This window comes from Megalopta genalis, chromosome 2, assembly GCF_051020955.1.
Source record: "Megalopta genalis isolate 19385.01 chromosome 2, iyMegGena1_principal, whole genome shotgun sequence".
In the NCBI taxonomy this organism is placed as follows: domain Eukaryota; kingdom Metazoa; phylum Arthropoda; class Insecta; order Hymenoptera; family Halictidae; genus Megalopta; species Megalopta genalis.
Genome location: NC_135014.1, coordinates 11,531,211 through 11,545,704, shown reverse-complemented (window position 1 = coordinate 11,545,704; position 14,494 = coordinate 11,531,211). Strand labels below are relative to the sequence as shown.

The 14,494-nt window shown below is 44.8% G+C and overlaps 1 protein-coding gene across 1 annotated transcript in view; it reads right to left on the bottom strand.

Moving 5' to 3' along the window:
- Positions 1-790: 790 nt before the first annotated feature.
- Positions 791-14,494, bottom strand: part of LOC117227202 (uncharacterized) — a 36,583-nt gene continuing 22,879 nt past the window's right edge. Inside the window, exon 3 of the mRNA XM_076518452.1 lies at positions 791-9,048. Coding sequence (XP_076374567.1) covers positions 8,936-9,048 — 113 coding nt within the window. The 3' untranslated portion in view covers positions 791-8,935. The remainder of the gene's footprint in view (positions 9,049-14,494) is intronic.

Sequence of the window (14,494 nt, the reverse complement as noted above, 5' to 3'; positions counted from 1 at the left end):
GTAATCATTTTCGACGTGGCTTAGTCATTTTAAGCAATATATAAATATATATAGAATATATAAAATATATAAAATATACAAAGTAAAATATAATATTATATTATATAAATATAACATCAAATATAATATCTAAATATAAAAGGATATATATAAAGCAATAATATATATTTTACTCAAAATACTAAATCATGTTGAAAGGAATGATAAATCAGCATTGCAAGTCGTAACTACAACCTCGACATAATGAAAAACCGAGAAAAAAATAATTATCGAGAATCAAGGTATGCACCTCTAGTTTATCGAAATATCACACTGTGCGCCCGTCGAGACACCGTCGGCTTCTTGCCGCCGGCAAAGACGTATCGCGTTTTGTAATTGTCCCCGATCCCCACGGAGCTTCCCTTCGAGATCGATGAACGCGTCTCCGCTCTTATCTCCGGCTCTTTCTCTCGTTTAGCAGAGGCGTCTTTCTCGCGTCGGCTGGAAGTGTACTCCGTCTTCTTGCTTGCGGTTTTTCCACGAGACGAGCGAAATCATCGAGGCGCCGCGACTCGACTCGCTCGACTCGCTCGCTCGCGCGATCCACGCCGCGTTCCAAAGTCCTACGGCTTCCTTCTTGTCCTTGGACTACTCGAGGTGCTCGACGAAGGGCGATGGGTTTCGAAAAAACCGGGCGAACACGATGGAGAAACCTCGCGGGATCGGCGGATCGGGTTCCGAAATTATTTCGACTCGTTGACATTGCATTTGGATGTGTTTTTAGTAATAATTAGTACATTTTTAGTGATAATTATATTTTTAATGGTCATTATATTTTTAGTGATAATCATATTTTTATGCAAAATGGAATTTAACCACACTAATTGCATTTATCCCCACTAACAGGAACGAAATAGCGACTTATTTTTGACAGTGTTGACTTCGCACGAGTTTTGTTCCAACATATGCTTGACTAATGAATTTAATCTAGCAGCTTCGCGCTATATATTTTATATAATATATTATATAGATTATATTATTATATAATTCTATTATTATATATTATATTATATCACCCAATTAATCCCAATTTCCACCCCAATTTCCCCAAGTTCCATCGAGTTCCACAGAAAAATGAGCGCGTCCAGAAGGGGTGCCATAAAAACCGTGGTCGAAGGCACAAACAATAAATGAATAAACAATCCTCGCACACACGCAGTGGTTACATTCCCGCGAAGAAGATCCGTGGTCCTTTAATCCTCAAAATGTGTCGCTGGTCCCTGACCACCGTACTCAGGTCGGGAACAAACAATAGATGAATAGTAAATTCCGGGACAAAGAGAGCCTGAAGCTGCTGCCGCTGCTACTCGGATCCGTCATCCCACGCGTCCAGAGAAACGATCCCGAAGCGGTAGCTTCCTTGACACCGGCATCGCACTCCCAGCCAGGATAAAGAATCGTCTGAAGGTGGCTAGCCCGCGGACGTTTTCTCGTTTGTTCGGTATTCTTCAACGACCCGCTCCGAGGAAGAAGCGGCGATACTCCGAACGGCACTTAGCGAAGGCATCGGCGGAACATCGATTTTCGATTCGAGACCGAACTTTATACTTCCCTCGGCCAGAACCACCGGCGAAGACATTTTTTCCGGGCCGGCATCAGCGCCGGGGCCACTTCACTTCGATAGGCTGCCGTGGTCGCCTCGAGAACGTCCGCGTTAATCTTCGTTCGCCGACGGTGTTTCGCCCCCGATGCCTCTTTTCGAAAACCATTCTTTCCTACCTCGACCGACGGAAACACGTGTGCCAAGGATCGCCGACGTTCTATCCACGGCCACCTGTATTTACGCTCCTGTCACCTAATTTCCAGCGGTGCTGCCGACTTTTCTCACTGGTAGAAACGCGTATCTTTTTAGCGAATAGATAAATCCATGGAAATTGTTTCGCCATCTGAGGATTCAAAAATATTGTTTTCATTTTGCATATTTTGCATGTTGCATATTTTTCGACATATTGTGCATACAATTCTACGTATATATATATGTTTAAAAAATTCTCAATTACCTTAGTAAACTTCTTACAACCAATGCTATAAATTACAATAAATAATATTCATTATTTCGCACATGTCGCGCACATATATACAATATTTATTGAATATAATCTACATCTACGAATACTATTTATTGTAACTTACATAATCGGTTCTAAGAACTTTTTTAAAGGGTACACAGTGTGCCCAATCATCCCAGAGAATGAAATGGGCCCAATATCTCTCTTCCTCAATTCTCCCTTCTATCTCAATATGTCCCTTCGAAGCGGTCGGTTCGCTGCGCCGGCTTCGCAGCATTTCCAAAAACGTCGTCCAGCAACGCACACCGTGCTCGATGATGTTCCAATGTAAAAAGGGCCCGATGGGTGCGGATGATCGATCGTCAGCGGCCCGGAGCCGTCCCGCGGGATCACGTTTCCAGAGAGTCTCGCGCCGCGGAATTTTTATTCGCCGTTTAGTTTTAATCAAAACTCGAGGCGGACGTCGCGATCCGCCCGCGGCTCTCTTCAACGACCGCTCCGCCTCTCTCTCTTCCTCTCTCTCTCTCTCTCGTCTCCGTTCCGCCGGTATCTGGCGGGACGGGACGGGACGCGACGCGAAAGAACGCCCCGGCGAAATGAGAATAGGAAAACGAGAGACACCCGGGCCCTGTTCTGTCCGAGGTAATTGGAAAAGTACCGGGGGAAAATAAAAAATTCAGTATTCCGCGTGTAAGGCGAGCCCGGAGGAGGGCGGGCCGGGTGAAGAGGCGGCTGGCAGAGCCGAGGACGAGGACGAGGACGACGACGAGGAGGAAGAGGACGGGGCGCGACCGGAACATCGCGGAACTCTAATCTTTCAGCAAGATTTTCAGCGGGGCGGGCTCGCGTGACTGCAATGCCCTACGTGGCCGCACTGCCGGAATATGTTAATCCCCGGTGTCAGCCGCACAACGGAACCACCACGTAACATTCGTTCCCGACTTCTGTCTAGCCGCCGCCGCCGCGATCCTCCGCGATGCCTAATCAGCCCTTCGGCTTCCTTCATCTTCCCGTCTCGCGCCGAACACCCGCGGAAACCCACCCACGCCGCGGGAACCGCTGCTTTATCGGGACCACAGCGAACGAAAATTTTCTTTCGCTGACTAAGAGGTGCTCCGAGCGTCGCTCGGGTGCTCGGATTGCGCGGAGACAGCGCGACAATGACGGATCTCGTGATCCTTCCTTTCGCCGTGGCTAACGTTCCTTGGATTCTTTCGCCGGCAAATTAATTTATTTCGTCGTAGTACCGCGGGAATGATTTTTTAAACGTCTCGAAATATCAAACAGAGATTTAATTACTAGGTAATTAAGGAGAGAAATTTCATGGGTACGAGCAAACTGTGGATTCGAAGGTTAAATAAGATTTGATTGTGTCGATAGGAAGACGTGGAAATAAACTTTCGAACAATATTAATAATTAATTAATAATTAGATTCTAGTTTCTACAAATTAATTATTATAATATATTATAGGTATATTATTATATTATATTATAATTAATTATTATAATATATTATAGTTATATTGTATCATGTTATTATATTATATTATATTATAATTAATCGTTATAATAATATATAATATTAAAATAATTAATAATGGATGAACGCAGAGCTGCGACGACGCGAAAAGAACTTGCAAACACCGTTGCACTACTTTCACCGTGTTAACGTCATTAAAAGAATAATAAACACAATATAAATACTAATAATAAATACTAACCGCGTGCAATTTGTAATTGTAAAAGACGCGGGGCCCCAGCGACGACACAGTTCGTCGAACGATTTGCATACAAAGAGACCGGGAAATAATGTGTTGCTTTTCTAAAATATAAATTGTGTTAATATTTCATTCGAATCTAGCGGATAAAAAATAAGACACACACGTGATGCGAAACTTTTGATACAAAACGACCGGAGTTAATCCAATGTCGAGCGTGTCCCTGTTTCGAAAGGCCGATAACCACCGTTTCGCCGTGCATGCTCGGTTGTCACGGCGTTAATAAACTGCTTAACAGAAGCGCCTATTTATTTTGTCGCGATCTATGTTTGCGCGCGGGGTAGGGGGGGGGGGCATTTTTCCCCCGATTTTTCTGCTGCTTTACGCTCCGCGAAATTTATTTTGTGGCAATTGGAGCACCGGGAAATTTCATTTCGCCGACTAAGAGATTCATTCTGCCTCAGACTTGCCCGGTCTCTTTATGCGCTTATAGCAAACGCTGTTATACGCGGGTCCGTCGAAATAAAGGCAGAAAAAGCTGGCTTTCTTCGGCCGCTGAAAACGTTCATTAAAATAAATAGCGGGCTCGCGAATTGAATTTGCAGCAAGATCCACGGTCTAATTAGAGGTGTGTAGCACACTGTAGTAGCACCCCGCCGTTGTGTCTCGCGAACGTCGGTCGTCGTCGTCGCGGTCATTCGATCTCGAACGCGCTCGCGGAAGGAAAATTAGGGTGGAAAGTCTTGTACAGTTTCGTCCTTACGGAGGAGGAGACTTACGTCGACCGAACCGTTCGAGCGCGCCAATCCGCCGGCAATTAAGGGGATTTAATTACGCGAACGGAACGATTCTCTTCGCCGGGGTTCGAAGTCGAATCCCCGTCGGCGTGCAAGCAACGCGTTCGCGTGCCGTCGTTAATTCGACGCGCGGAGGAGAGACGTCTCGACGTGACAACGAACAAATTTGGCCAGTCAAATGATACCGTCGCCCCCTCCTCCCTCCGCGCCCTCTGCTCCACCCGCGAGTAGAAAGGGTTCGAGCTGAACAACACGTCCGCGGATAAAATCGCAATTAATGAGAATAAATAAGTAAATAACCTCTCGGCTCGTAGAACGGAAACTCTTTTGTGCAACAGGAATTTCAATTTCGAATCAACGACCAATTATATCCGGCTCTTCCCTTTGACGCTGTTGCTGCTCGCTGCTCTCCGAATGCTTTCTTCTTGCCGCTCTCTTTGCTTTTTCTTTTGCAGCAGCCCGGCGCACCGCGCCGACTGATCAAACAGGGGCCTCGTCGTTATCAGTCTAGACTGCGGATGTTTATGCATTTAGAGCGTACCCAAACCGGAAACAAGCGAAACAAGGATGCCAATAATATGCTCGACACTGTGCATCCCTCCTCCGCCGCCGTTGCGGCGTCGTGAAACCCTTCGCGAAAGAGGATCAAACTTCTTCTTCTTCTTTCTCTCTCTCTCTCTTTCTCTCTTTATCTCTCTCTCATTGATTACCGGGCGCTTTTTAACATCGAGCATCCTCCGCGCCGCTCTCTGCAATATTTCCGAACGCGACGATCCCCGGGGACCGTCTTGCGAACGACCGACACTTTACGACGACAGTTCTCTCCTTCGATGCATTAAGTCAAGCACGGGTGGTCTAATTTTAAGCATCGGAAGTTTCTATCGAGCGCAACGGGTCCGAGCTTCTTCTTCTTCTTCTTCTTCTCTCAGAAAGGAATTTACATGGAAACCGGGTACCGGTCACTTTACATCATTTTGAAAATATTGATTTCCATATATTTTCACGCACTTTTTAGGCTGCTTTGGAATTACGCAGAAACTTGGCGTTGACACGGTGAGTGCGATAAATGGAGCTTTGAGTACGCTAGTGACATTGCTAGCGAACGCGGAGAAAGCTGAAACTACCAAGAAAGTCAAGATGACTGGTATCTGCTTTTTTCATCTACAATTTCTGATATTATAAAGACGTTTCTGCGAGTTTCTGCGAGCAATTTTTCGATATATTCCGCTTTGAATTGGCGTTAGAGTAATGTCTCCCTAATTCGCGCTCAGAGTGCGCACAGAAATGGACAATTTGGGAACAGGAGATGCAATTAGGAGATACGATTAGGAGATACCGATTGTCAACAATTATAAAAACGAGGCTCGAAGAATCTCCTGTTCCCAAATGATCCATTTTTATGCGCAATCCAGGCGCGCGAATTAGGGAGAAATCACTGTATTTTGTGTGATTAGCGACACCGGATCAGTTCAGCGAACGAACGTATTAATTTCACTGCATCGTGTATTTTTCTTCTGCAAGCGTGCGTATATTGCATCAGAAATCGTACAAGGTTTCCATAAATCCGATCTTATTGTTCTCATGAAAGCATGTGCGTCAGTCGCGCTTATGGCTCGGTAGGTTTAGCGTTGATAAAGCACCGATTCGCCCGAAATCCGGCCTCGTGAATCAGTTTTGCCCGCGATTAGCGCCGGCCGAAGGGAGAGCATCGCCGACCGAGCAAGGCGCCCACCGCATGGTTGCACGCGCGGTGTCGGATGACTGCCGCGGAGACATCCGTCGGCGACGAGGAGGAACAATGGAATTCTTCGGAGTTCGACGCACCGGCGTCAATTTATTCCTCGCACGGCGTTAATTTGCCGAAGAAGGGACACCGAAGTTCGCGATCAGCTTCGTCGAGGCGGCGGGCGTTTTCAGGCGAGTTCTGGCATCGGTTTCGCGCGGATAACGCGCTCGATACCGAGAGACGGTTCGCCTTCGTCTCGCCGCCGCCGAGAAGAAAAGAGCTTCGCCTTCCACGAAGCGCACGGCGCGTCTCCGCCGCGGAGACGGATTCAACCGTTTCCGCTCGAACGATCCGCTCGAATATTAATCGCACCGGTGACTCGAAGGAGACTGTTTCGGCGCTCCTCCACCGATTGTTTCCCGGCTGGATGCCGATTGCTCTCCGTCCGTTCCGGAACGAAGCCGCGCGCGGATCGGCTCCAAGCGACGACGAAACGAAGCGGGGAGCCAGCTCGCGTCTCTCGCGAGCGCGCGTTACCGGAGTTAGTTTCAGCCGGCTGAACCACGCTCGTTAGCATGTCATTTTTATTCATCGGGCCTCGGAGAGGAGTCTGTAAGACAGCCGAATCGATAGCTGGATCCGAGAACCGAGGCCCGTAGGCGCGACCACGCGCCTGCGTCCGTCCTCTATTCCGAGTTTATCCGCTGCCGTCTACTCGCCTTCTACTCGGCTCCACGGCCGAAAAGCCCCGAAAACGATCCCCGAAACTTTCGGCCAAAGTCGGCTGAACACGCTCCAAAGGATCTCCGCGATCCCTCTCGATCTCCGCCCGGTCCCTCGACGAGGATCCAAGAACCGACCCGCCGCTCGCTCGATCTCCGCTCCCACGCCCTCCAATTATCTTCGGACTCTCCCAACTAGATTAGGATGGCTTAGGTAGAACTATCGCTCTATTTCTCACCTTCTTCTGGCTTTCTGCTAGAATCCTAGACCAGTCTGATCGCTATCTTTTGACTTATCCGGAAGCGTTCGAATCACTTTCCGCCGATGAAGATCGCCGGTGCTCCTCCATCTCGCTGGGCTCTCGAGGCGATTTTTCTCAGTGAATCATCGAAATTCGGGGCGCGAGTGTACGCGAGCTTATTCACCGTGAAAAACTGAAGCAAAAATGTGAAATGAAATTTTGCCGGGCATGGCTCCGTTTCCGAGAGAATCGAGTCCGAAGTCGACTATGTTGTAAACTCTGCAGCATTCTGATTGCATTGGCTCTTGGACTCCTTAGTTTGCGAGACGATTTCTCTTGGTAAATCATCGAAATTTATAAGACAAACGTACACCAGCTCTGCTCTACTCTACTCTACTCGCAAACGTTCTGCGTGAGAAACTGAAGCGAAAGTGTGCAATAAATTTGTTTCGTAGAACGTTTCACGTTTTCGAAGAAATCCAGTACGAAGATCGACTGCTCTGTCTGTGCATGGCAGATTCCCCTAACGCTTGAGATACAACTTCTCTCGAAGTCCGAGCCTGCCGCAAGAAAATTGTTTAGTACTTTTCCTTCAGCACTTTTTCACAAAGAAATCCTCACGGTCTGCTTCGCGCAGAACCCAGCGAAATCTGGGAAACCGGCGAGAACGAGAGCGAGAGCGAGAACGCTAATTCGAAGCATTAGAAACTGCAACGTTCTACGCGCGTCGTAAGAAAATTATTAAAGACCGGAAAAGGGGCGAACAACAGAAGTTCTGCGCCGTTTCGAAACCTTTTCCCGTGGCGGACGCGCGGCCCAGGGCACATTAAACCGCACTCAGCGTGCTAAATTAATTACGTAATCCTTTAAAGTAAATACGGCGAACAGGGGCAACGCGGAACAGGAGAGGAAAATTCGCCGAGACCCGGAAAAACGCGCGGAGGATGGGATCCGCTCGGTTGTGGAACATCTAATCGCGAGGTTTGGTTATCTCCGCGACAGTGTTGTTATTTCGAGCGATATATCGGGCGTTTATCAAATTCTCTCTGCATTCGAACCGGTTCCGGGCCGCGTTTGTTTTATCGGGACGAGCCCGGAGAAGACGATTTTATTTATTTTACCTGCCGCCTCATCCGCCGGTTTCTATCGTTTTCCTGGCTTGTCGCGGCCTGCGTCTCTCCTCTTTCTTTCTCTCGGACGACTTCATCCGTCGAGTTTCGTACGCGGACTGGTTTTTCCCGAGCTCTGGACCCGCGCCAAAACTTTTCTCTCTCTCTCTCTCTCTCTCTCTCTCTTTCTCCATCTCTCTTAGTCGACGTACGTGCTCACCTGCCGCGCCGAAACGGATCCATTCGACCGAAACATTTAGTCAATTTCGGGCTGTGTTACACCGTTTCGGAGCACCTCGGCGTTTACGTGTTCCGACCACTACCAAGTTCACAGGATTCGACGGCTCATTAACCGTCCAAAGATTCCGCCCGATCGTCAAAGATCCAGAGGCCGAGTCGTTGCAGCCGAACGGCTCCTCTGTTTTGGAGGAGTCGAATTCGCCGCGACGATCTCGAGGAAAACGTCGGATTCTCGCGGGAGATAAAACTGTTCTGTAACAGTCTAAATGTTAATTGTGTGTCTGATTAAATTTAGAACGAATCTTGCACGTCGCTCACGTCGAACAAGCACGTCAGGAATATCTTGGAATATTTATTCGACTCAAATCTCGTCTACGAAATTTGAACGACCCTTTATTGAATCCCGTCGCTGATGACCCAGATGTTGAACCCAGTTGAACTTTCGCTGAAAAGAAAAAGAAAGGCAAATTAGAACGACGAAAATCATAATTTGATCGCGGATTTTACGTAGTTAGAAGAATTTCAAACTGCTGCACAACATTCGCTGTATTAACATCATTAACGCTAGATTCACGGAGCAGAAAAAACAGCTGTTTTATATTAGTTCATAAAAGTAACGATAAGACATTTATTCTGATTTTTAACAAGTGTTATTGTACTATTTATTCTGATTTTTAGCAAGCGTTATTGTAATATTTATTCTGATTTTTAGCAAGCGTTATTGCAACACTTGTCGCAATAAATTGAATGAATAACTCACGAACATATCTTCACGACACGAATAATCGTAAATTACAACATTCGCTGTATTAACATCATTAACACTAGATTGACGGAGCAGAAAAAACAGCTGTTTTATATTAGTTCATAAAAGTAACGATAAGACATTTATTCTGATTTTTAACAAGTGTTATTGTACTATTTATTCTAATTTTTAGCAAGCGTTATTGTAATATTTATTCTGATTTTTAGCAAGCGTTATTGCAACACTTGTCGCAATAAATTGAATGAATAACTCACAAACATATCTTCACGACACGAATAATCGTAAATTAAAAAATCAATGACCCGTCATTCATTCCCGTAAATCTAGCGCTAAAACAAGAAACACATTTTGATCTAATTTCTATTTAAGAGGCGATGAATTTCGCACAAAAAGATTCCCAGTTCGGCGATAATACGTTTCGTATTGTCCTCGACAATTTCGATTACAACTGCATAAAATCCGCAGCCCGGTGACAAGTGCAATGCTAATGACCGGACTGCGGATCTTTATGCAGTTATAGCACACGCAAGAAAGGTGCATACCGAATGAAAACTAATTGTATCATTATTCCATGTTCGCTGTAGGGGACCTTTTCTAGTCGATGAAAGAAACAGCCCCCTTTCTTTCGATATTTCGAGAATGATTAACGAGAACGAGAATTTGCATGTAGATCCGGCCCGACGATTTTCGTACAGATGACCGTTTTCTAATCCTTTTCCGATGAAGTATGTGGGACGAGGATTAACCCGCTCTCGCCCTAAACGAGTTCCAACTGCTTCGAGAGACAAGAGGAAATCGATAGAAGAGCTGCACCGAGAGATCCTTCTTCTTCGCGCCACGCAGCCCTCAAAGGTCGTCAGACATTGTTCCAGTGGAAGATACGTTTCTACAAAGGACCCGTAGATACACACTCCCGAAAAGCGACACCGTGTAAACCCTTTGGCCGGTTCGACGAAAGAAGATTCGTACCGGAAGTCTCTCTCTCTCTAAACCAGTCTCGATAGAACGATTGTTTCGGGACACAAGAGGGGAGCTTTTCTTCTTTGCGACATAGCTGAACGTTAAATTCTTCTACCGGACATTCTTCTAGCGGGTAGACAATTTTTCTAATAGCCGTAGAAGCAAGTCCTTCGACGTCAGCGAACGAATCGCTTGCCAAATCGCGTCGCTATCATATCTTCGTGCGTTTACGACGCGTCCAGATCCTTTAAAATGCAAGCGAAGCGATTTTTTTTTAAGGCTAATTTGCTTAAACGCTTGTCGAAGTCGACCAGATTTAACAGAATCTCTATTTTATTCTAAACGACGAGTAAATTTCTGGTCGACGAAGGAAAATTTTCGAGTCTAGATTTAGAAGTAGCGTATTTCCCATTTTTTATCGCAAATGTGGAAGCGGTAATATAATTAAGGAATATCAACTTTGTGCATTCGACTCGTTAAAACAATAAAAAAAAAATAGAGTGTCCTGTACTCTTCGACCGTCCCGGATTCCATCACGCATTAAAAGATCCAGTCTAATCATCACCGAAGTTTCGCCATTTACATGATCGTACGATCATTTCGAATTTGTCCTAAATTCGGATCTACAGTAAATTCTTTGTAATTGACGCTCAGCTTTCACACAAAAATGGACAATTTGGGAAGAGGAGACGCGATTATTCGAGCCTTACGGCTCTCTTCTATGGTAATCGATTGTCAACAACTATAAAAACGAGCCACAAAGCTGGAGTAATCGTATCTCCTCTTCCCAAATTGTCCATTTTCGTTTCCCAGCTGAGCGTCAATTAGGGAGAATTCGCTGTATTTATCCCCCTCGTTATCCAATTCCTGGGGTTTCCAGGCTCGTCGAGGGGCGACTCATCGTCGATCGAAGATGTCAGCTTCTCGGGGAGCGCAATTCGAGCTGGGAAAATACGAGCGACCCTCTCCGCTTCGCGTAGACAATCGTCGTTGGTCGCGGTCAAGCGTTTCCCGTGGTCGAAAAAAGGGGAGCCGGCGTTCCTTATGCACGGACGATCCGAAATTGGCCGCAATCTTTGCGCCGCTCACGGACAATTACCGACGAGATTGCCTTCCTCGCCCCTTCGAGAAAAGAGGAGGCCCCGCGTTCGTTCGTTCCGTCGCCGTCGGAGCGTCGCTACGCCCGGCGTCGTTGCACGAAAGAACGGACCGGTCTCCGTCGATCGTTCCGACAAAAATTGATCCGGCCGGTAAATAATTGACGTTTAATAGCGGACACGAACCGACAGTTATGAATAAACGATCCCGCGTATCCCGACCACGCGTCGCTTAAATAGTTAACGAGCTTGCTGTTTAGCCGGCTCGGTTTCCGCGTCCGATTCCTAGATGTTTTATAGAGCCGAGCGAAAACACCGGGAGGGATCGTTGTTGCCCGCCGCATTCCGACCCCCGTTATGGGAATACGTAATCACCTGGACAATTATTACCCGCGCCTAGACGTTAGTGGCCCATATTACCTCTTTTGATCAGATTTACGCGAGCCACTGAATCACACTAATTACCTATCACTTAATTAACCGGAGGTATTCTGCGGATTAATGCGCCCGTAAGCCGATCCCGTCCGCCGTTAAACAAATGGCATGCCATGGGCGTCAGGCCGCGTGGTCCGACGACGATGGGCATTGTCTTTTACGTCGGTCAGAATCACTATGATCTTTTCTGCGCGCGTCGATTATTTTTCTCGGTGTCGAGTGTTAACCCCATTTCGGTATTTTTGGGAATTTGACGCTCTTGTTCACTCTTTTTCGAGTCGCTCTGCAACGAGGAGTTGTATCGTCAAGGTCGTGTCGAGGTTACGTCAAGGTTACGAGGTAGACATCTTGTTCGGATAATACAAGGACCAGTCGGCTAGACAATGGCTAAAAAATCGTCTTCGAAAATAGCGATTGCTATTAATGACAGCATTTAAAAACGACGTTTTCTCGTTCCTGTACTAAAACTAATTGAACTTCGGGCGAAAAATAACCCGTCGTTGACTTCCGCGACGAAACGTTTGAGGGCCGAAAAATATTTACCGGGAAACAATTTGCGAAGGAGTCTCGCAGTTCCGCGTCATTGTGGAAGGAAGCCGCGCTCAAAGGATTTTTTAAGAGACCGGAAATGATGGTAATCCGTCGGGGCAAGGTCCGGCGAGCTCGGAGGATGCTGAAGTGAACCTCCTATCCGAGATCTTCAAGTGGCATTTTTCCTTTTTTTTCTTGTGTTTTTTTTTCGTTATTTTCGCAAGTTTCCGCCTCGGGATGCTCGCTTTTCCTTCACTCGAGACTCCATGGTTTTTAAACAGGAAACCTTTGGTCCGGGCTGACGCGAAACGAAAACTGCCCGAACAAATCCCCCTCCCCCCTCCAAAAAAGAAGTGAAGAATTCAATCCGGTTGAATAACGTCGCCGTCGTCGTCGTCGTCGACGACGACAGACACGGTGGCCGAGCGATGCACGCGCGGTTCGGGCAAGCTTTAACGAGCGATGTGTTCGCGCGGTGTAATTGGATAACGCGACTCCGTATAGATGCTGGCCAGTGAATATTTAATCACGCGAAGCCCGCTCCGGCCGATCTGACAGTGACGCGCGATACTTTTTTAGACGTGTTTGTAAACAACCGCTGTGCCGCAGCGAACAGCACCGGATACGTGACGTTGCAAATCCCATGCGCCGCGCGTGGAAAATGCTGAACATCCCCTCTTTTTATCTTCTTTTTGTTTTTGTTTTCACAGCTTCCCGCGACTTTAAACCCCTTGCGCTGTGATCTCTTTCACGGCTGGCTTGATTAACAGGTCTTTGTTAATAAATTTCCGGACCGCAGGGACGATTTATAACGGTTACGGGCGAACAAAATTCATATTTTTAACAATCTTTCCCTTTTATTATTTTATTGCTCCTGTTACGATTATTATTATTATTATTACTGTTGTTCCTATTACAATTATTATTATTATTATTACTGTTGTTCCTATGTGATTATTATTATTACTATTACTGTTGTTTCTATACGATTATTATTATTACTATTATTACTATTACTGTTGTCCCTATTACGATTATTATTATTACTATTATTACAATTACTGTTGTTCCCATGTGATTATTATTATTACTATTACTGTTGTTTCTATAGGATTATTATTATTACTATTATTACTATTACTGTTGTCCCTATTACGATTATTATTATTACTATTATTACTATTACTGTTGTTTCTATACGATTATTATTATTACTATTATTACTATTACTGTTGTCCCTATTACGATTATTATTATTACTATTATTACTATTACTGTTGTCCCTATTACGATTATTATTATTACTATTATTACTATTACTGTTGTCCCTATTACGATTATTATTATTACTATTATTACTATTACTGTTGTCCCTATTACGATTATTATTATTACTATTATTACTATTACTGTTGTCCCTATTACGATTATTATTATTACTATTATTACTATTACTGTTGTCCCTATTAGGATTATTATTATTACTATTATTACTATTACTGTTGTTCCTATGTGATTATTATTATTACTATTACTGTTGTTTCTATACGATTATTATTATTACTATTATTACTATTACTGTTGTCCCTATTACGATTATTATTATTACTTTTATTACTATTACTATTGCTCCTATTACGATTATTATTATTATTACTATTATCACTATTATTACTACTATTATTACTATTATCACTATTATTATATTATTAATAATATTATTATTAATAAATTAATAATAATTTATTAATTGTTATTAATATAATAATTATAATATTATTCTACCTGTTAGTCGAGTCGTATTTAAAGCAGAAACTCATGTATAATGACATCTGTCTCGAACATAATGAATTAGCAATGTATTTCAGTGCTCGTGGCAATCACTAAGCGACAGTGTTTGCATACATCACATTCGAAAAATAGACACGAGCTGCGAACTTCTCGCAAACTAACAGATATATTTGTTCATTAAACATTTGCAATCGAAGGCATTTTAATCCTAAAATAGTACCTCTGACCTACCGTATCTCTAGTTCGTATAACTCGCAGTCGACACGCTTCACGGAGATAAATTAAACATTTCCCGTTTTAGGAGGTCTACG